This window comes from Platalea leucorodia (assembly GCF_965183815.1).
Source record: "Platalea leucorodia genome assembly, chromosome: 32".
NCBI lineage: Eukaryota > Metazoa > Chordata > Aves > Pelecaniformes > Threskiornithidae > Platalea > Platalea leucorodia.
In genome coordinates, this window is record NC_138854.1 from 161,479 (window position 1) to 181,445 (window position 19,967).

A 19,967-nucleotide genomic window follows, 5' to 3' on the forward strand; every position below is an offset into this window, starting at 1 on the left:
GGGCCGGACAAGGGGGGGGTCTGGCCGGTGTCCAGGCGGCTTTATTGGTGGCTGCAAAAACGGGGGGGAACCCCCCCCCCCCGCAATGTGGGGGGACCCCGGCGGCCGGGGGCCGCCTCAGCCCTGGGGGTCGCCCAGGGGGGCCGCGGGGGTCTCCTCGCCCTCCATCAGCTCCTTGTAGCGGCGCTTGAAGAAGCCCACCTGGGGGGGGGGGGGGAGGGGAGGGGGGGTGAACCCGGGGTGGGGGAGGCCCCGCCCCCACCCCTCGCGTGGGCGGGGCTCTGCCAAGCCCCGCCCCCTCACCTTGTACAGCACCAGGGCCACCAGCGCCAGCAGCACCAGCCCCCCCACCGTGCCCCCCAGGATGAGGGGCAGCGGGTTGGGGGTCTCCAGGCGCTCCACCTCCGTCTGCACCTGCGGGAGAGGGCTGAGGGGGGACCCAGGCGTCCGGGACCCCCACCCACTGCCCCCCACGGACCCAGGGGTCCGGGACCCCCACCCACTGCCCCCCATGGACCCAGGCATCCGGGACCCCCACCCCACCCCATTGCCCCCCACGGACCCAGGCGTCTGGGACCCCCACCCACTGCTCCCCACGGACCCAGGGGTCCGGGACCCCCACCCCATTGCCCCCCATGGACCCAGGCGTCCGGGACCTCCACCCCACCCCCACCCACTGCCTCCCATGGACCCAGGCGTCCGGGACCCCCACCCACTGCCGCCCACGGACCCAGGGGTCCGGGACCCCCACCCCACCCCATTGCCCCCCACGGACCCAGGCGTCCAGGACCCCCACCCCACCCCATTGCCACCCACGGACCCAGGCGTCCGGGACCCCCACCCCATTCCCCCCCATGGACCCAGGCTTCTGGGACCCCCACCCCACCCCATTGCCTCCCACGGACCCAGGGGTCCGGGACCCCCACCCCATTGCCCCCCATGGACCCAGGCGTCCGGGACCTCCACCCCACCCCCACCCACTGCCTCCCATGGACCCAGGCGTCCGGGACCCCCACCCCACCCCATTGCCCCCCACGGACCCAGGCGTCCAGGACCCCCACCCCACCCCATTGCCACCCACGGACCCAGGCGTCCGGGACCCCCACCCCATTGCCCCCCATGGACCCAGGCTTCTGGGACCCCCACCCCACCCCATTGCCACCCACGGACCCAGGCGTCCGGGACCCCCACCCCATTGCCCCCCATGGACCCAGGGGTCCGGGACCCCCACCCCACCCCATTGCCCCCCACGGACCCAGGCGCCCCGGCGCACCTGGAGCTGGGGTCCCCCCCCCGGTGTTCCAGTAGCGCCCCACATCGTAGAAGACCTGGGCCCTGCTCTGCACGACCACCTTGGGCTGCTGGGTCTGGGGCGGGGGGGAGACGGGGGGACAGCCGTGGGGCAGCCGTGGGGCAGCCGTGGGGCACGGGGGACGGCCGTGGGGCGCCCCGCCGCCTTCCCCATCCCCGGGATGCCCTCGTCCCGGGGCGGCCGGCGGGGCGCCCCCCGCCCTGGCTGCCCCACGGCTGCCCCCTTACCGGCGCCAGCCAGCCCAGGGCCAGGCTCCCCCCGAGGCTGAACCCCAGCGCCCGCGGCGGCTCCAGCTCCTGGACCTGGCACTGCAGCTCCCGGCAGGCGGCCACGGCGCAGTCCTGGGGGGCAGAGGGGGGTGAGGGGGGGCTGGGGCACCCCCTGCCCCACGCCCCTCGGGACGCCGGCACTCACCAGCACGGGCCGCTCCCGCAGCCGCTGGGGGACGTCGGGGACCCCCGGGTGCTCGGCCACCACCCGGCACCGCACCGGCTCCTGCTGGAGGGGGCAGGCGGGGGGACCCCAGTTCCGGGGACGCCCGCTCTGGGCTGCCCCCGCTTGGGGGTCACCCGCGGTTTGGGGGGCCACCCTTGTTCTGGGGTGCAGCGGGGCAGGGGCCCTTACCTGGTCAGGGGTGACAGACACCTCGTCCCACAGCGGGGTCCCCCCCAGGGCCGTGGGGACCCAGAAGGTGACGTTGATGGGGAGGCCCCGCTGGCCCAAGATCTTCACCTGCCGCGGGGAGGGGGACGGTGGGGACGGGACCCCCGGCGCAACGGGGGACCCAGGCGTCCGGCATCGCCCTCCTCCCTCCCGCTCCCCTCACCTCGTAGTGGTGGCTGACGGGGACGCTGCTGGGGGCCCCCGCCCGGGTCGAGACGTTGACGTACTTGGTGGAGTCCGGGGCACTGGCGGGGACGAGAGGGGACATGGAGGGGGGCACGGGGGGCGCACCGGGGACAGAGGCAGGGGCTGGCGGCACGCTGGGGACCAGGGATGCTCGCGGTGGCAGGGGCTGGCGGCACGCTGGGGACCAGGGATGCTTGCGGTGGCAGGGGCTGGCGGCACGCTGGGGACCAGGGATGCTCGCGGTGGCAGGGGCTGGCGGCACGCTGGGCACCAGGGACGCTCGCGGTGGCAGGGGCTGGCGGCACGCTGGGCACCAGGGATGCTCGCGGTGGCACACTGGCACCAGGGACACGTCGCCAGTGGCACCGTGGGAAGAGGGACGCGGGGCCGGCGGCGCGTTGGGGCCGGGAACGTGGGGCTGGCACAGCGGGGCTGCGGGACGGAGGGCTGGTGGCGCGTTGGGGATGTGGGGACGGGGGCAGGCGACACGGGCGGGGGGGGCGGGTGGCGCGGGACGGTGGCATCCCCTACCTGGTGAGGACGAGGAAGACGCCGTACTTCACCGGGATCTGGGCGCGCTGCCCCCGGCTGCCCGGCGCCTTGTTGTCGCTGCGGCAGAGGGGTGTCACGCCGGTCACCTCGCCCCCGTTGCCTGCCCCCGCCCCGCACCCCTGTGCCCCTGTCCCTCACCTGCTGGCATTGGCCACCACCGCCAACGCGTCCCCCAGCTCCGCGCCGTGGGGCACGTCCAGGGTGACGGTGAACACGACCTGCGGGACGGGACGCCCGGGCGTCACCCCTCCATCCGGCTCACGGCGACGTCCCCGAGCGCCCCAGTGGGCCGGGAGGACGCGGGGACGCCGGGCACCCCCCTACCTCGGCGCCGGGGCGGAAGATGGGGTGGTTGACGAGGCAGAGGGTCGTGCGCCACGCTCCCTCCGCCGGCTCCGAGTTGCAGCGCAGGGACACGGACCTCCTGGAGGACTGAGAACGCCCCGGGGGGGGTCGGGGTGGGGACGGGGGAGGGCAAGACAACTTGGGGGGGTCAGGGGACGTCTGGAGGGGGGCTGGAGGCCAGACGGTCTTCCGGGGGGTCTTGAGGACGTCTGGGAGGGTCTAGGAGGCCACATGGACTTGTGGAGGGCTTGGGAGACACCTGGAAGGGCTCTGGGTGGACCGACGGCTATCTGGGAGGTCTTGAGGAGATCTGGAGGGCTTTGGGGTATCTCGAGGACATCTGGAGAAGGTTTAGGAGGCTGCGTGGGCTTATAGAGGGTCCTGAGGACATCTGGAGGGGGGCTGGAGGCCAGATAGACTTCTGGGGGTCTAGAGGACATCTGGAGAGGGTTTAGGAGGCCACATGGAGCTCTGGGGGATCCGGAGGACGTCCGGAGGGAGCTGGGCAGCCACGCGAACTCGTAGCTGGTGCCGAGGGCATCTGGAAGGGCTTTAGGAAGCCAAATGCGCTTCTGGAGGGTCTTGGGGGCTTCTGGGGAGACTTCCAGGCTCTGAAGGGTTTGGGGGGGATCGGGGGCGGGGGGGGGTACCTGGAGCACCAGGGCCTTGCGGTAGGAGAGGGCCTCGGCGTGCTGCAGGTGGACGGTGGCCCCGTACGAGTCCTCGCCACGGTTGCGGAGGGTGACGGTGATGTTCACCACGTCGGTCACCCCCACCACGACGGTCTCCAGCCTGGGGGGGGACAGGGGGGGGTGGGGGCAGGCGGGGGCGGACCCTGGCGCCTGCGGGTGTCCCCCCGACACAGGGAACGGGGCGGACCTACCCCGAGAAGTCGAAGGAGATCTGGAGGTTGTCGATGCAGATGTTGTCGGCACCGCAGTCCTTCTCAAAGGGCAGCTGAGGAGACGCCTCATCCGTCCGTCCGCTCGTCCGTCCGTCCGCCCGCCCGTCCCCCACCGCCCGCTGTCTGTCTGCCCTTCCTCTCCTTCATCCTCCCACCCCTCAGCCAGTCATCTGTCCATCTGCCCACCCACTCTGGCTCTCCTTGGTCCTTCCAACCCTCCCCATGCATGGATGCCCTTCTGTCCCTCCGCCCTTGTGTCCTTCCTTCCTCCCAACCTTCTCTCCTCCTGTCCCTCCGTCCTTCTGTCCTTCCTCCCTTCCTCCCGTCCTCCTTTGGTTCCTCCCACCCAGCCATCCCGCCTCCCTCTGTCTGTGGATCCCTCTCGCCTTCCTCCCTCTTCTCCTTCTGTCCATCCCACCTCTCCTTCTAACCCCACAGCCATCTCGCCTTCCTCCCTCTTCTCCTTCTGTCCATCCCGCTGCTTCTTCCATCTCTCCATCCTTCCTTCTTTTCTTCCATCCGCCTCTCCATCCATCCATCCATCCGTCCGTCCATCCATCCATCCACTCCATCTCTCCATCCTTCCTTCCTTCCGTCCCTCCACCCACCCTTCCATCCCACCTCTCCCGCCATCCCTCCACAACCCCCAACCCTACGCCCCACCACCGCTCCCTCTCAGCGCTGCCACCGTGGGGAGCCCCCCAGCCCCTACCGTGCCTATGGCCACCATCTCCGAGTCCTCACTCAAGGCTGGCCGCAGGCCCCCGGCCACCTTGATGGGGTCCCCCGTGGCATCGTAGGTGAGGCGCAGCACCAGGGGAGTCAGCGTGTCCCGCGGGCACCCCTGCCCGGCACAGAGAGACGACCGTGTCCCCCAGCCTGCTGCCACGGCGGGGGCGACCCCCAGACCGCCCCGCCGGGGCCCTTCCCGACACCCACCGTAAAGGCGATGGCGAAGGTCTCGCACTTCTGTCCGACGCCCAGTTGCAGGGTCCCGTTACGGACGCCGGCGCCGCCGGCAAAGACGGCCCGGGCCATTGCCCGGCCGGGGTCCAGGGCCGCCTGGTACCGCAGGGTGGTGGAAAGTTGTCTGCCTGCGGGGAAAGGGAGGGGAAGGCGGGTGGTCGGGGTCTCTGGCAGCCCTCCGGGATGGTGGGGAAGGGGGAGATGGAGAGCCAGCGGGATTTTGGAGGGCCTTGAGGACATCAGGAGGTGGTTTAGGAGGCCACATGGACTCGCGGGGGATTTGCAGGACAGCTGGAGGGGGCACTGGGCGGCCGGATTGATTTCTCAGGGGTGCTGGGGACACCTGGAGGAGGTTTGGGGATCTTGAGGCCATCTGGAGTGGCTCTGGGAGGCCAGATGGAGATCTGGGTGGCTTGGGAGACATCTGGAGGGGCTTTGGGAGGGCAGATGGACTCCTGGGGGGTCTTGAGGACCTCTGGAAGGAGTCTGGGAGGCCAGATGGATATCTGGAGGGGCTTTGGGAGGCCAGACGGACATCTGGGGGGCGACGGGCACATCTGGAGCAGCTCTGGGAGGCCAGACAGGCTTTTGGTGGGTCTAGAGGACATCTGGCGGGGATTTAGGAGGCCACGGGGACTTCTGGGGGCCCTGGGGGATACCTGGAGAGGCTTGGGGAGGACAGGTGGACTCCTGGGGGTCTTGAGAACATGGGGAGGGGGCTGGGGGGGTCCATGTACACTTCTGGGGGGTCTTGGGGACACCTGCAGATGCTTTGGGGGTCCAGATGGACATCTGGGAGCTCTCACCAAAGTTATCAGGGGTTTTCTTGGTACTAAGGAAGCAGATCTCAGCCTTGGCCACTTCCCCCTTGAGCGCTTCCTCCTCCTGGCAGTCAAAGGCGGCCGCGGGGATCTCCTGGGGCTTGAAAGCCACCGTCATGCGGACCTTGAGCAGCGGCTGGGACCTGGCGGTGACAAGCGGAGGAGGGTCGGCGGCGGCCACTGCGTCCTCCAGGCCGTGCAAGGTCCCAGGTGGGTCCCCCGGGCACACCTGAGCAGCAGGACCTGTCCCTGGGCGCCCACAGCCACGTCCGGCAGCCTGTCCCCCGTCAAGTCCTGGCCACCGCTGATGGCCTGGCCAAAATAGCGTGGCCCGCTGGGGAACCGGGCACCTGAGATGCGCTGGGGGAGACAGAGGCACTCGAGTGGGTGAGACAGCTCTGGCACCCAAGATGTTCCCAGCCCAGGATCTTCAGGAGCCGGAGCGTCTCCAGCATCCAGGACATCTCGGGCACCTGGCGCGTCTCCAGCACGCAAGATGTCTTCATCACCCAAGATGCCTCCAGCACCCCAGATATCTTCAGCACCCAAGCTGTGTCCAGCACCCAGCACCTCTCCACCACCCAAGATGCCTCCACCACCCAGCACCTCTCCACCGCCCAACATGCCTCCAGCACCTAGGACATCATCTCCAGCACCCAGAACATCTCCAGCAGCCAAGATGCCTCCGCCACCCAAGACATCTCCACCACCCAAGACATCGCCAGCATCCAAGGTTTCTTCAGCACCCACGATGACCCCACCACCTGGCACCTCTCCGTCACCCAGCAGGCACCCATGACCTGGGACATCCCCACGCCCAGGGCCGGGAGGGGTGGGGGGTCTCACCTGGCTGTACTGGGAGGCGATGCCACCCTGTTTCCCACGGAAGACGTAGACGGCCCCCTGCTCCTCATCCTCCAGCGGGGCCCCCACGGCCACGTCGGGCCACCGGTCCCCATCGACGTCCCCCAGGCGAGCCAGGCTGGCCCCAAAGCGCCCCAAGGGGTGCCCGGGCTGTCCCTGCAGCATCTGCTCGCACCGCAGCCGCCTGCCCTGGGGGGGGACGAGGCGCTGGGTGCCCCCCTCTGCCCACCCTGGGGCGAGGTGGGGTGGGGTGGGGGTCTCCTACCTTCGGCCTCAGGGTGCAGACGGCCACGCGGCCCCCGCTGCCGGCCCCGTAGAACATGGGGGCCCCCACCAGCACCACCTCGGTCGAGCGGTCCCCGTCAGTGTCCAGGGCGCACAGGGATGCCCCGAAGTAGGAGCCCACCTGCGGGGAGAAGCGGCCGTGGGGCTGGCTGGGGCATTCCCCCACCCTGGCAACCCCCCGCCCCCTCCCCGCCATTACCTGCGGCCCCGTGGCATCGGCCAGCAGCTCCCAGGCAGCCCGGGGGCCACGGCGGTGGAAGAGGAGGAGGCGGCCAACGTGCTGGTAGCGCGGGGCCCCCAGCGCCAGTGCCCGGCTGCCCTCCAGGGACAGGGACTCGGCCGCGTAGCCTGCTCACAGCGGGGGTCAGTGGGGGACCCTCCTGGGGGTGCCAGCGGCCCCAGGAGCCGTGCGGGGAAGCTGATGTCCCCTGCACCTCACGGGGACACCACCGTCCCCAGCATCCTCATTAGGGTGCCAACATCTCCAGGACCTCACGGGGGCACCAACATCCCAAAGTCTCTTGTGGAGACGATGATGTCCCCTGCACCTCATGGGGACACCAGCATCCCCCAGATCCTCATGGGGACACCAATGTCCCCAGGAACATTGTGAGCACATTGATGGCCCCAGGACTCTCATGGGGACGTTCGCAAGGACCTGACATCCCCAAGACACTTGTGAGGACGCCGATGTCCCCAGCACGGTCATGGCGATCCTTGCCAGGGCCTGACGTCCCCAAGAGCCTCGTGGGAACCCAATGTCCCCAGCCCCACGCGGGGACATTCATGAGGACACTGACGTCCCCGAGACCCGTGAAGATGCTGATGTCCCCCCGATCCTGACAGGGACACGGACTTCTCCCCACAACCCCCGTGAGGCTGCTGACACGTCCCTGCGGCCCTCCAGGGGACACTGACATCCCCAGGACCCTCACAGGGGACACCACCATCCCCGGGACCCTGGCGGGGACCTGTCCGTCCCCATCCCACGCAGCCCTTACCCAAGTAGGCATCGTTCATCTCCCCGCCGGCTCGGGACATGTTGACGAAGGTCTTCTCCCCACTCTCGCCGTAGACAAAGACCCCTCCGGACCAGTCGTAGGCGCCCACCGCTCCCAGTACGGGCCCCTCCTGCACCAGCAAAGATGGGGAGGGGGAGAGGAGTCAGTCCTGCCCCAGGGACACCCCATGGGCGTGGGGACGGTCTCGGGTGGCCGGGGGACACTTACGGGGGTGAGCAGGGCGCTGAAGCCCTCCTGGGCCATCTCCAGCTGGAAGGAGCTGCTGTGGGCGGACTGGGTGCCTGGCGGGAGGCGGGGGTGAGCGGGGGGCACCGGCTGCCCCCCTCGGCCACCCCCCAGCTGCCCCCCGGCCCCCACGTACCCTCGATGGCAAAGATCTTCTCCTGCAGCTGGTTCTGGATGCCCTGCAGGGCATCAAAGTTGTCCACCCGGAAGACGTGGTCCTCGCTGGGTTGAGAGGCGATGGTGCGGAGCTCTTCTAAGGCATCTGGATCCATGAAGGCGCTGCCCACCTGTGGTTGGAGAAGGATGGTCAGATGGAGGGACGGAGAGGTGTGCGGAGGGAAGGAGGGAAGGACGGACGGGCGTTTGGAGAGGGAGGGATGGACGGACATGAATAGAGTGGATGGAGATGGTTAGAGATGGATGATGGATGGGTGGATGGATGGAATGGTGGATGTATGGACGGCTGGAGATGTTTGGAAATGGATGGACGGATGGAGATGTTGAGGATGGATGGATGGATGGATGGAGATGTTTGGATACTGCTCACTCACCCCAATGGCATAGCGGATGATCCCCGCGCGCGCCGCTTCAAGGATGACATCTCCATAGTCCAGCGAGTCCTGAAACTTCTTCCCGTCTGTCACCACAATGAGGATCCTGTGGGCATCTTTCCGGGCTCCACTTCTCAGGGTGAACAGTTCCCTCCTGCCCCGGGGGGATGGAAGGGGTGGTCATCTTGGGATGGTGGGGTGGCCCGAAGCGGGGAAGAGGGGGCAGAACGGGTCTGGGGACGGGACCTACACCACTCTCCGGATAGCACTGGCTGTGCGGGTGACCCCTCTACTCTGCTCAATGTGCTGGACCTCCTTCACCCGCTTCTCTGGGGACATCCGGGCAAAGGTGGCAAAGTCAAAGTGGAGGGTGGACGTACTGGAGAACTGCATGAGGGCAAACTGGCCGGGGGGGGGGGGAAGGGGAGGACATGTGATGGGGCAGGATCAAGGCACCCATGGGTGCCTGGGACCCAGCCCTGGGAGGCGTGCCACCTACATGGGCATCAGTGCTCTCAAACCGGCTCATGACCTGGATGATGAAGGTCTTCATCCTCTCGAAGTCATTGGCTATGATGCTGCCTGAACCGTCCACGAGGAAGACGATGTCAGAGGCCTTCTTGGGGCAGCCTGGGAGGGGGAAGGGAAAAATGGGGCTGGCAGAGGGAAAGATGCACAGCTGTGGGGTCTGTGGGGCCCATCTATCCCAGCTTCAGGTCTTCACCAACCCGTAGGACCCATCTACCCTTGTGTCCGGTCTTCTCCACCCCATATCAACCCCATAGAGTCCATCTACCCCAGTGTCAGGCTTTCCTTACACCATAGGGCCCCTCACCCCATTGTCAGGCCTCCCCATACCTGGCAGGGCAGCAGGCAGGGTGTTCCTTGCAGGCAGGAGAAAGCAGAGTCCTCGCAGCTCCATGTTCACCCCACAGGCCCTCTGCGCCGTGGGGCCACATGCCTGTGGCCCAAGACAGGGTGACGCCATATTTCCCCAATGCCCCCAGGCCCTGATAGACCCCAGTAATCTCCAAGAGGTCCCAGTAGAGCTCAAAAGACCCTAATAGACCCTAGTAGACTCCAACAGAACCCCAGTAGACCCCAGAAGATCCCAGTAGACCCCAGTAGACCCCGACAGACCCCAACAGACCCTAGTAGACCCCAAGAGACCCCAGTAGCCCCCAGCAGACCGCAGTAGATCCTAGTAGACCCCAAAAGACCCCAGCAGACCCCAATAGAACCCTAGTAGACCCCAAGAGACCCCAGTAGATCCCAAGAGATCCTAGTAGATGCCAAAAGACCCCAATAGAACCCTAGCAGACCCCAAGGGACCCCAGTAGACACCCAAGGGACCCCAGTAGATCCCAATAGACCCTAGTAGACCCCCAAGAGACCCCAGCATACCCCAAAAGACCCCAAAGACCCTAATAGACCCTAAAAGACCCCAATAGCCCCCAAGAGACCCCAGCAGACCTCTAAAGAGCCCAATAGACCCTAGTAGACCCCAGGAGACCCCACTGGGCCCCCTCGCTGGGGGTGATGGACCCACCTACCCAGAGCCCCCCAACCCCACTGTTGTGCTCCCTCCGCCCTTGCCACCCCATCACCCCATTGACCATCACGATGGAGATGGGACCCACCAGGAACTGGGATCCGTGGGCCACCAGGGACAGGCCCAGAGACATGGAGGTCACTTCTGAGGGGGCTTTGGGGGGAGAGGGGCATGATGGGGGACCCAGGCATCCAGGCTGCCCCCTCTCCACCCTCACACCCCTCCCAGGGGACACCCCAGCATCCTACCGGTGACGGGGACATCCTGGCAGCTCCTGGTCCCGAACTGGCACCGATAGACTCGTCCCGTCTCACCGGCCCCTCCCGGCTCCAGGGGGGCCCCCACCAGCACCCTAGGGTGGGGGTAGTTGGGGGGGGGGTGGTGGTCAGGGGGTATCCCATGGGGGAGGTGGGGGCACCCAAGGGTGATGGGGGGGCACCTACCCGCCGTCGACCTGGGCCACGCTGTGCCCGAAGGAGCCCCCCGCACCCCGAAAAATGGTTGCTGTTGCCTCATCCAGTCCGGAGCTGAGGGTGGGGGGCAGCCCTGGGGGGAGGCAGGCGTGGAGGAGGGGACCCAGGCATCCGGGAACCCCCATTGCCCCCCCCCAGCCCCCCAACGTTTCCTCCCCAGGGGGACCCAGGCATCCAGGACCCCCCTCACCTGTGCAGAGCACGGCGAGCAGCAGCCATGGGTGCATGGTGGCTGCCTCCGAGTGCTGGGAAGGAGAAGTGAGAGGGGTGGAGGTGTGGGGCTGCGGGAAGGAGGGGGGGTGGGGTGGGTTTTGGGGGGATGGGGGGGGGGAGGGGCACCCACTGCGTGCTGCGGTCCAAATGGGGATTGCCTCAGCTCAGCTGCACCCCAAAATGGGGGTGACTCCAATCAGGTGCACCTGAAATGGGGGTGACCCCCCCAAAACCAGCTGCACCCCAAAATGGGGCTGACCCCAAATGAGCTGCACCGCAAAATGGGGTTAACCCCAACCAGCTGCACCCCGAAGTGGGGCTGACCCCAATCAGATGCACCCCAAAATGGGGGTACCCCCCCGCAGCCAGCTGCACCCCCAATGGGAGTGACCCCCAATGAAGCCCAACCTAAAACGGGGCTATCCCAAATCACCTGCACCCCCGAATGGGGGTGACCCCAACTCAGCCACCCCCCCCCCCCCAGCAGAGACCCCGCAGCCCCGCCAGCGCAGCGCCCGTGGGCGGCAGGAAGCGGTCGGCGTTATTTACAGCCGGGGGCGGCCAGCGCCAAACCCACACGTGTGGGGCCCGAACGCCCGGGTCCCCGTAATCGTTCCCCGGATGCCTGAGTCCGCAGACGTGCCGGGGCCCCCGCGTGAGGTTGGGGGGGGCTGGGAGGTGCCGCAGGGGTCAGTCCCGGGGCTAGGGGTGTCCTACGTGATCGACCCCAGATTGGGGGAAAATGAGCAGAAATCGGGTGGAATTACTCAAAAGGGAGGAGGGGGCGGAAATTGGTTGAAACAGAGTGGAATTGATCCAAAAAGGGGAAAAACTGACCCAAAAGACGGTGGAATGGTCAGAAATGGCATAAAACTGACCCGAAAAGAGAGGGAAACAGACCCAAACCCACAGGAAATAGCCCCAAAGTGGGCAAAATTGGCCCTATGGTGGGCAAAGTAGACCCAAAATTTGGTGAAATAATCTCCAGAGTGAGGGAAAAATAGCCTGTATTTGGTGAAATTGCCCCAAAACTAGGAGAAACCGACCCAAAAAGGGGCGAAACCAAGCCAAAAAGGGGAGAACTGACGCCAGAGTGAGTGAAAATGGTCGCAAACTGGGTGAAATTGGCCCAAAGCAAGTGAAACTGACCCAAAAGGGGGTGAAATTGACCCAAATGGGGGCAAGTGGTGACCCCAAAGGGAGTGAAATTGACCCACACCGAGGTGAAACTGATGAGGGGGTGAAACTGAGCTGGAAGGGGGTGAAATGGACCCAAAGCGGGCACCCAGATGCCAGGGTCCCCGGGGAGGCTGGGATCACCCCACACGTTGCTGTTGTGCTGCGGGTGTTTATTGTCCACGTTCAGCCGCGTGCGCCCGGTGCTGCGTCCCCCCCGAACTGCCCCATAGATCCTCCCCCCTACTGCCCCATGGATCCGCCCAAGCGCTCCCCAAACTGCCTCATAGACTCACAGCTGCCCCCTGGCCTGCCCCACAGACCTCCTGTTTCCCCCCCAACCTGCCCCATAGATCCCTCCAGACCCAAAGCCTGCCCCACAGACCTCCTGTTTCCCCCCAACCTGCCCCATAGATCCCTCCAGACCCAAAGCCTGCCCCACAGACCCACAATTGCCTCTCAACTGGTCACATAGACCCTCCCAACCTTCCCCAGAAACCCCTCAGACCCATAAACAGTTGCATAGACCCTCCACCTGCCCCCCAACCTTCTGCAGGGACCCCTCCAGACCAATAACCGACCCTAGAGACCCCCAACCTGCCCCACCGATCCCCCAGCTGCCCCTCATCCCCCGCTAAATATGAAGGCTTTGGCATGTGCAAGCAAAGAGCAAGTGCAACCCACGGAGGCCCCCAGTGCCCCCCAGTTACCCCCAGTGCCCCACCGGGACCATCAGTGCCCCCCAGTGCTTCCAGTCCTGCACCAAGCACAGAGAACACCCCATGCTGCGGAGCAAGTCCTGGGCCGGATCCATGATCACCCCATGGCACGGGGCAAGTCCATGGCCAGATCCATAGGTCACACTGCGCCGTGGAGCACCCATGGGACCCCCACGGGGTATTTATGAGGCACCCCACGCCGTGGGGCAGCTCAGGGGTGATGGACCCCCATGTGAGGCTCCCAGGCACCATGGGGGTACCTCCATGACCAGCGCCATGGAGCACCCCATCCAACGGGGCACCCATGGAGTGGTCATGGGGTGCCCGTTTGATCTCTGTGGGGCACCCTACACCATCGCACACCTCAAGGGTCCCATGCATGAGGCCTCCAAGCACCCCAAGACACCTCCATGACCACTCCAGTGGTGCACCCCATCCAATGGTTCACCCATGGAATGTTCTTGTGGTGGTGGTGGGGTGTTCTCTGGACCTCTATGGGACACCCCGCACCATGGGGCACCTCAAGGGTGCCAGATCCCCATGCATGAGGCCCCCAAGCACCATGGGGCACCTTGAAGACCACCTCAATGGTGCACCCCACGCAACGGAGCACCCATGGGATGTTCTTGTGGTGGTTGTGGGGTATCCATTGGACCTTTGTGGGGCACCCCACACCATGGGACACCATCGGTGGGGCTGGGGGGGGGGCGTAGTGGCCTCACCCGAAGAGGCGGAGGAAGCATGGCTGGCAGTAGGGCTTGCCCTCCTGCTCCTGGAAGGTGCCCTTGGAGAGGGGCCGGAGGCAGAAGGCGCAGACGAAGTGCTCGGGGTGGAAGCGTTGGGCCATGGCGGTGACGCACCGGCCGGCAATGGGTTCCCCGCAGCCCCGGCACAGCGAGCCGCGCCGGGCGTGGAAGTGCCGCTCACAGTAGGGGTGGCCACCATCCTCGAAGAAGCTGCCCCCCACGAAGGGCGCGAAGCATTCCTGGGGACAGGGACACAGGGATGGGAACATCAGGGACCAGGGGAGGTGGGGATGTGGGTTGTGAAGTGCTCCTGGAGGTGGGACGTGGGGACGTGGGGACATCAGGGACCGGGAAGGTGGGGATGGGACATGGGGATGGGAACATCAGGGACCAGGGGAGGTGGGGACGTGGGTTGTGAAGTGCTCCTGGGGATGGGAGATGGAGACATGGGGACATCAGGGACCAGGGGAGGTGGGGATGTGGGATGTGAAGTGCTTCTGGGGATGGGACATGGGGATGGGAACATCAGGGACCAGGGGAGGTGGGGACATGGGTTGTGAAGCGCCCCTGGGGATGGGAGACGGGGACATGGGGACATCATGACCAGGGGAGGTGGGGATGTGGGATGTGAGGTGCTTCTGGGGATGGGACATGGGGTTGTGGGGACATCAGGGGCCAGGGGATGTGGGGACATGGGGGTGGCGGGGGTCTCACCCGGCAGACGAAGCACTCGGGGTGCCAGAGCCCCTCGAGGGCGGCGATGTAGCCCTCCAGGATGGGCCGCCCGCAACCCCGGCACCGGCTGGAGAAGAGCTCGGCAAAGTCCTGGCGGCAGTACTGCTGGCCATCCTTCTCCAGGAAGCCTGGGGGACACCACGGGGACGGTGCGGTGGGACGGCGCAGGGACGGGGAGGCGTGGGGACACGGGGACATGGGAGACACAGATGTGGGGATGGTGAGATGTGGGGATACGGCCGTGGTGGTGAGGCCAAGGTGGAGAAGGAGAGATCTGGGGATGTGGGGATGGTGATGGGACCCGCATGGGGATGGTGAGATGTGGGGACACGAGGGATATGGCCGTGGTGGTGAGGCCAAGGTGGAGAAGGAGAGATCTGGGGATGTGGGGATGGTGACGGGACGCGCATGGGGATGGTGAGATGTGGGGACACGTGAGCATGGATGGGATCGGGACACGGTGGGACAGCAGGACAGGGCACGGACACAGGGGGCCATGGGGGAACGCAAGGCAATCTGGGAGGACAGGGAGGGGACACAGGGGCGGACACGGGGGACACAGAGGGGCCACCCACCCTCCTCGCCGAAGGGCTGCCCGCACTTGACGCAGCAGAAGTGCTCCGGGTGCCAGTTCTTGTCCAGTGCCGTCACCATTTTCTGCGTGGCAGGGGGAGATGGGGATGTCACTGCCAGCCCCCCCCCGGGGGTCCCACTGCACCCCATGGGGTCCCACTGCATCCCACGGGGGTCCCATGGCCCCCCAGAAGGTCCCACTGCTCCCAGGACACCCCACTGCACCCCATGGGGTCCCACTGCATCCCACGGGGGTCCCATGGCCCCCCAGAAGGTCCCACTGCTCCCAGGACACCCTGCTGCACCCCATGGGGTCCCACTGCATCCCACGGGGGTCCCATGGCCCCCCAGAAGGTCCCACTGCTCCCAGGACACCCCACTGCACCCCATGGGGTCCCACTGCATCCCACGGGGGTCCCATGGCCCCCCAGAAGGTCCCACTGCTCCCAGGACACCCTGCTGCACCCCATGGGGTCCCACTGCATCCCACGGGGGTCCCATGGCCCCCCAGAAGGTCCCACTGCTCCCAGGACACCCCACTGCACCCCACAAGGTCCCACTATACCCAAGGGGGTCCCACTGGCCCAGGGCCCCCCGGGGGGGTCCCACCACACCCCACAAGCCTCCCACTGCCCCCCAGAAGGTCTCACCACCCCCCAGGCGCTCCCAGAAGGTTTCACCGCCCCCAGGGCACCCCAAAAGGACCCCAGGGCCCCCCAGAAGGTCCCATGGCCCCCCAGAAGGTCTCACCACCTCAAGAGCCCTCCAGAGCACCCCATAAGGTCCCATTGCACCCAAGGGTGTCCCACCGCCCCCAGGGCACCCCATAAGGTCCCATTGCACCCAAGGGGGTCCCACTGCTCCCAGAGCTCCCCAGAAGGTCCCCTCGTCCCCAGGGCCCCCCCAGGGGTCCCCCTGACCCACATCGAGGATGGGCTGGGTGCAGCGGGCACAGCGGGGGGAGAAGAGCCGTCCGTAGTCCCGTGGGCAGTAGGGCACCCCGTCCTTCTCGAAGAAGCTGCCGCCCCCCAGCTCCCCCCCACAGCGGGCGCAGACAAAGTGCTCGGGGTGCCAGGCACACCCCAAAGCCCTCACCACCTGCGGGGGGAGAAGGAGAAAAAGGGGGAGTCCCAAAGGATGACACCCCGTTTTGGGGTCCTGGCTGCGTGAGGTCTGGTTTGGGGTGCTGCTGGGGGGGGGACGACACCCTTGCTTTGGGGGTGCAGCTAGCTGCGGGTAGGCCTATTTTTGGGGTGCCCCCCAGTTTAGGCCATACACAAAGCTAACCCCATTTTGGGGTACACCAGAGGCCCCCCCCATTTTGGGGCACAGCCGCAGGCAGCCTCATTTTAAGACGCCCACAAGGAAGCCCCCACTTTGGGGTGCAACACTAGCCACCCCCCCCCCCTTTTTCCTCCCCCACCCACCTGCCCCCTCCCCTTCCCCCCCAGGGGCACCCCAAAACCTACCTTCCCAGCGATGGGCTTCTGGCAGGACCCACAGACCCCCTTCGCCCCTGTGGGGACCCCTTGGCGGCTCAGGTCTGACTGCAGCAGCACCAGCATCGAGTCCAGGTTCTCCCCCTCAGGAGCCCCCTTTTTTGGGGGGGGCTGGGGGTGGGAAGAGGGGAAAAGAGAGTTATCAGGGTGCAGGGTAAAATGGGGGACACCCCCCCCCGCCGAAACCCCCCAGACTCACGCTGCGGCGGAGGTGGAAGTCGGAGAGCGAGGCCATCAGCTTGTCCAGCTCTTGGGTGGCCGAGGTGGCCGAGGTGGGGGGTGCCGGGGGGGTCCCCGAGCTGCTTTGGGGATGCGGGGAGAGGGTTGGGGGGGGCTCCAGGAGGGTGGTGCTGATAGGGAGGCTGGTAATTGGGCATGACCCCGTTCTGGGGTGCAACCAACGGTTACCCCCATTTTGGGGTGGTGCTGATGGGGGGGGTTAACCCCATTTTGGGGTGCTGCTGCCCCCCCAGGGGGATGGACACACACTCACCGGGGGGGGGACACCCCGACTTCAGCCTCGTCTGCTGCCTCCTTCCTCTTCATCCCCTCGGGGCTCTTCAGGGGGGGGAACTGAGCCAGGATCTCATCTGGGGGGGGTTCACAGCCAGTTTTGGGGTCCCCATGAAGGTTTTGGGGGTTCCCAGGGTGATTTTAGAGGTCCCCAAGGAGATTAGAGGTCCACAGAATGATTTCTGGGGTCTCCGAGGTGATTTGGGGGGGGGGGGAGGGGGTTTGGGGTGCCCAGGGCAATTTTTGGGGTGCTTTCAGGGGGTTGGGGTGCTCTGGGGGCTTTTGGGGTGCCCTGGGGGCTTCTGGGGTGCCCAGGGTTCTTCTTGGGATGCTCTGGGGGCTTTTGGGGTGCCCAGGGTGATTTTTGGGGTGCTTTGGGTGCTTTTGGGGTGCCCAGGGGGTGGTTGGGGCAGTCAGAGGTGATTTTTGGGGTCCCTGGGTGGCTTTGGGGGTGGCAGGGGTGAGGGTACCTGCAATGGAGCTGTGGGTGACGTTGAGGTCGCGGAGGAGCCGGTCGAGCTCCCCCAGGCTGGGGGGGGCCGGGGGGGGGCCGGGGGGGCCGGGCCTTCTGCACCGTGCTGGGGGACGGGGACACCGGGGGGGTGGCACATCCCCTCTGTGTCCCCAGGGTCTTCTCCGCACACCACCCCCCCCAGGCCCTCTATCCTCCCCCTCCTCCCAAATCCCCCCCCCATGTCCCCAGTGTCCCCTCCCATGTCCCCTCCCATATCCCCAGTGTCCCCCCCCCACGTCCTCAATGTCCCCTCCAGGTCCCCAAGGTCCCTGTACCTGTAGAGCTGCTCGGTGTCCCCCCCTGGCGCCTGGGGACCAACATATTGGGGGTTAATGGGGACCTGGGATGTTGTCACCCCCAGCGTCCCCATCTCCGGGGTCCTCGAGGTCTCCGTGCCCCCAGTGTCCCCCCGAGTCTCTGTCCTCATCCCTGATGTCCCCATCATCCCCATCCCAGGGGTCCCCAACCCCCCTGTCCCCCATCTCCAACCCCCATGTCCCCAGAGTCCCCACAGCCCCCCAGTGTCCCAAAGTTCCCAATGTCCCCAAGTCCTCCAAAGCCTCCCATGGACCCAAGGCCCCTCCATGTCCCCAAAGCCCCCAAAATGCCCAAAGCCCCCCATGTCCCCACGATCCCCAGCATCTCCCAACGTCCCCAGGGCCCCTCACGACCCCAGTGTCCCAAAGCCACTCAATGTCTCCAAGGTCCCCAGCATCCCCGAAGCCCCCCATGCCCCCAAGGCCCTCCAATGCCCCCCCAACCCCTCCTTTATGCCCATGGCCCCCAAGGGCCCCCGTGTCCCCAAAGCCCCCCATGTCCCCAAGGTCCCCAGCATCGCCCAGTGTCCCTAAGGCCCCTCATGGCCCCAAGATGCCTGAGCTCACTGGGCCGTATGGGGGTGGGGGTGGCCGGGGGGGGTCCCCGCCAGAGACGGAGGGTGGGTGTGTGTGGGGTGCCCCTCCCGGAGGGTCCGTCAGCAGCACCGGCCGCCGGGCAAGGTGCGACGTCGTCGTCTCCAGGTCAGCCAATAGGGCGTCTGGGGAGGGGGGGTGGGATGAGGTGGGGTGAGGGACCCAGGCGTCCGGGGGGACCCAGGCGTCCGGGCACCCATCCCTCTCTGCACCGGGACCCAGGCGTCCGGACACCCATCCCTCCCCGCACCCAGGGACCCATCCATCCAGGCACCCATCCCTCCCAGCACCCAGGGACCCATCCATCCAGGCACCCATCCCTCCCCGCACCCAGGGACCCATCCATCCAGGCACCCATCCCTCCCAGCACCCAGGGACCCATCCATCCAGGCACCCATCCCTCCCCTGCACCGGGACCCAGGCGTCCGGACACCCATCCCTCCCGGCACCCAGGGACCCAGGCGTCCGGACACCCATCCCTCCCCGCACCAGGGACCCATCCATCCAGGCACCCATCCCTCCCAGCACCCAGGGACCCATCCATCCAGGCACCCATCCCTCCCCGCACCAGGGACCCAGGCGTCCGGGCACCCATCCCTCCCCGCACCCAGGGACCCATCCATCCAGGCACCCATCCCTCCCAGCACCCAGGGACCCATCCATCCAGGCACCCATCCCTCCCAGCACCCAGGGACCCAGGCGTCCGGACACCCATCCCTCCCCGCACCAGGGACCCATCCATCCAGGCACCCATCCCTCCCCGCACCCAGGGACCCATCCATCCAGGCACCCATCCCTCCCAGCACCCAGGGACCCATCCATCCAGGCACCCATCCCTCCCAGCACCCAGGGACCCATCCATCCAGGCACCCATCCCTCCCAGCACCCAGGGACCCATCCATCCAGGCACCCATCCCTCCCAGCACCCAGGGACCCAGGCGTCCGGGCACCCATCCCAGCACCCATGGACCCAGCTATCCGGGCTCTGAACATCCAGCATCCCTGCCGCCAGCCCAGCACCAGGAATGGCCGGAGGGCCGCCTGGCCGGCCGGAGGGCGGCAGGGATGGACGGACAGAGGGACGCAGGCAGCTCTTACCCAGGTCGTCCATGGCCGGGAACTGGGTGCGGCCCCCCATGACGTCGCCCCGCGCGGGCCCCTCGGTGCCCATGTATGGAAGCGCCCGGACGCCTGGGTCCCGGCCAGGGAAAGGGGGAAGTGGCCGGACGCCCGGGTCCGTGGGATACGGGGGGGGCCCGGACGCCCGGGTCCGTGGGAGGGAGAAGGAGGGGACTTGGAGCTGGGAAGGGAACAGGCCTGGACGCCTGGGTCCGTGGGATGCTGGGGGGGACACGGACGGCTGGGTCCGTGGGATACTGGGGGGGCCATACGCCTGGGTCCGTGGGATACTGGACACGGATGGCTGGGTCCGTGGGATACAGGGGGGGCCATACGCCTGGGTCCGTGGGATACTGGACACGGACGACTGGGTCCGTGGGATACAGGGGGGGCCATACGCCTGGGTCCGTGGGATACTGGACACGGACGGCTGGGTCCGTGGGATACGGGGGGGCCATACGCCTGGGTCCGTGGGATACTGGACACGGACGGCTGGGTCCGTGGGATATGGGGGGGCCATACGCCTGG

General features: G+C 67.0%; 2 protein-coding genes across 2 annotated transcripts; both read right to left on the reverse strand.

The window, feature by feature from the left end:
* Nucleotides 1-86: 86 nt before the first annotated feature.
* LOC309601347 (integrin alpha-X-like) lies at nucleotides 87-13,107 on the reverse strand (the record flags this gene model as incomplete). The annotated part of the gene is given in 32 exon segments (XM_082334296.1): nucleotides 87-201; nucleotides 304-414; nucleotides 1,274-1,294; nucleotides 1,296-1,367; nucleotides 1,540-1,653; nucleotides 1,727-1,810; nucleotides 1,937-2,044; nucleotides 2,139-2,220; nucleotides 2,693-2,770; nucleotides 2,852-2,931; nucleotides 3,038-3,145; nucleotides 3,709-3,850; nucleotides 3,942-4,015; nucleotides 4,675-4,806; nucleotides 4,902-5,056; nucleotides 5,735-5,892; nucleotides 5,979-6,109; nucleotides 6,596-6,802; nucleotides 6,879-7,019; nucleotides 7,098-7,246; nucleotides 7,900-8,029; nucleotides 8,128-8,201; nucleotides 8,282-8,432; nucleotides 8,697-8,850; nucleotides 8,947-9,098; nucleotides 9,196-9,326; nucleotides 9,555-9,657; nucleotides 10,337-10,401; nucleotides 10,497-10,600; nucleotides 10,692-10,794; nucleotides 10,912-10,966; nucleotides 13,090-13,107. Coding segments are annotated over 32 exon segments (3,471 nt in total). The 3' UTR covers nucleotides 87-117.
* TGFB1I1 (transforming growth factor beta 1 induced transcript 1) lies at nucleotides 12,705-19,458 on the reverse strand (the record flags this gene model as incomplete). Its single annotated transcript, XM_082334297.1, is given in 12 exon segments — nucleotides 12,705-13,814; nucleotides 14,290-14,438; nucleotides 14,886-14,967; nucleotides 15,808-15,981; nucleotides 16,353-16,493; nucleotides 16,582-16,681; nucleotides 16,876-16,972; nucleotides 17,366-17,444; nucleotides 17,446-17,473; nucleotides 17,685-17,716; nucleotides 18,294-18,445; nucleotides 19,419-19,458. Coding segments are annotated over 12 exon segments (1,341 nt in total). The 3' UTR covers nucleotides 12,705-13,547.
* Nucleotides 19,459-19,967: the final 509 nt, after the last annotated feature.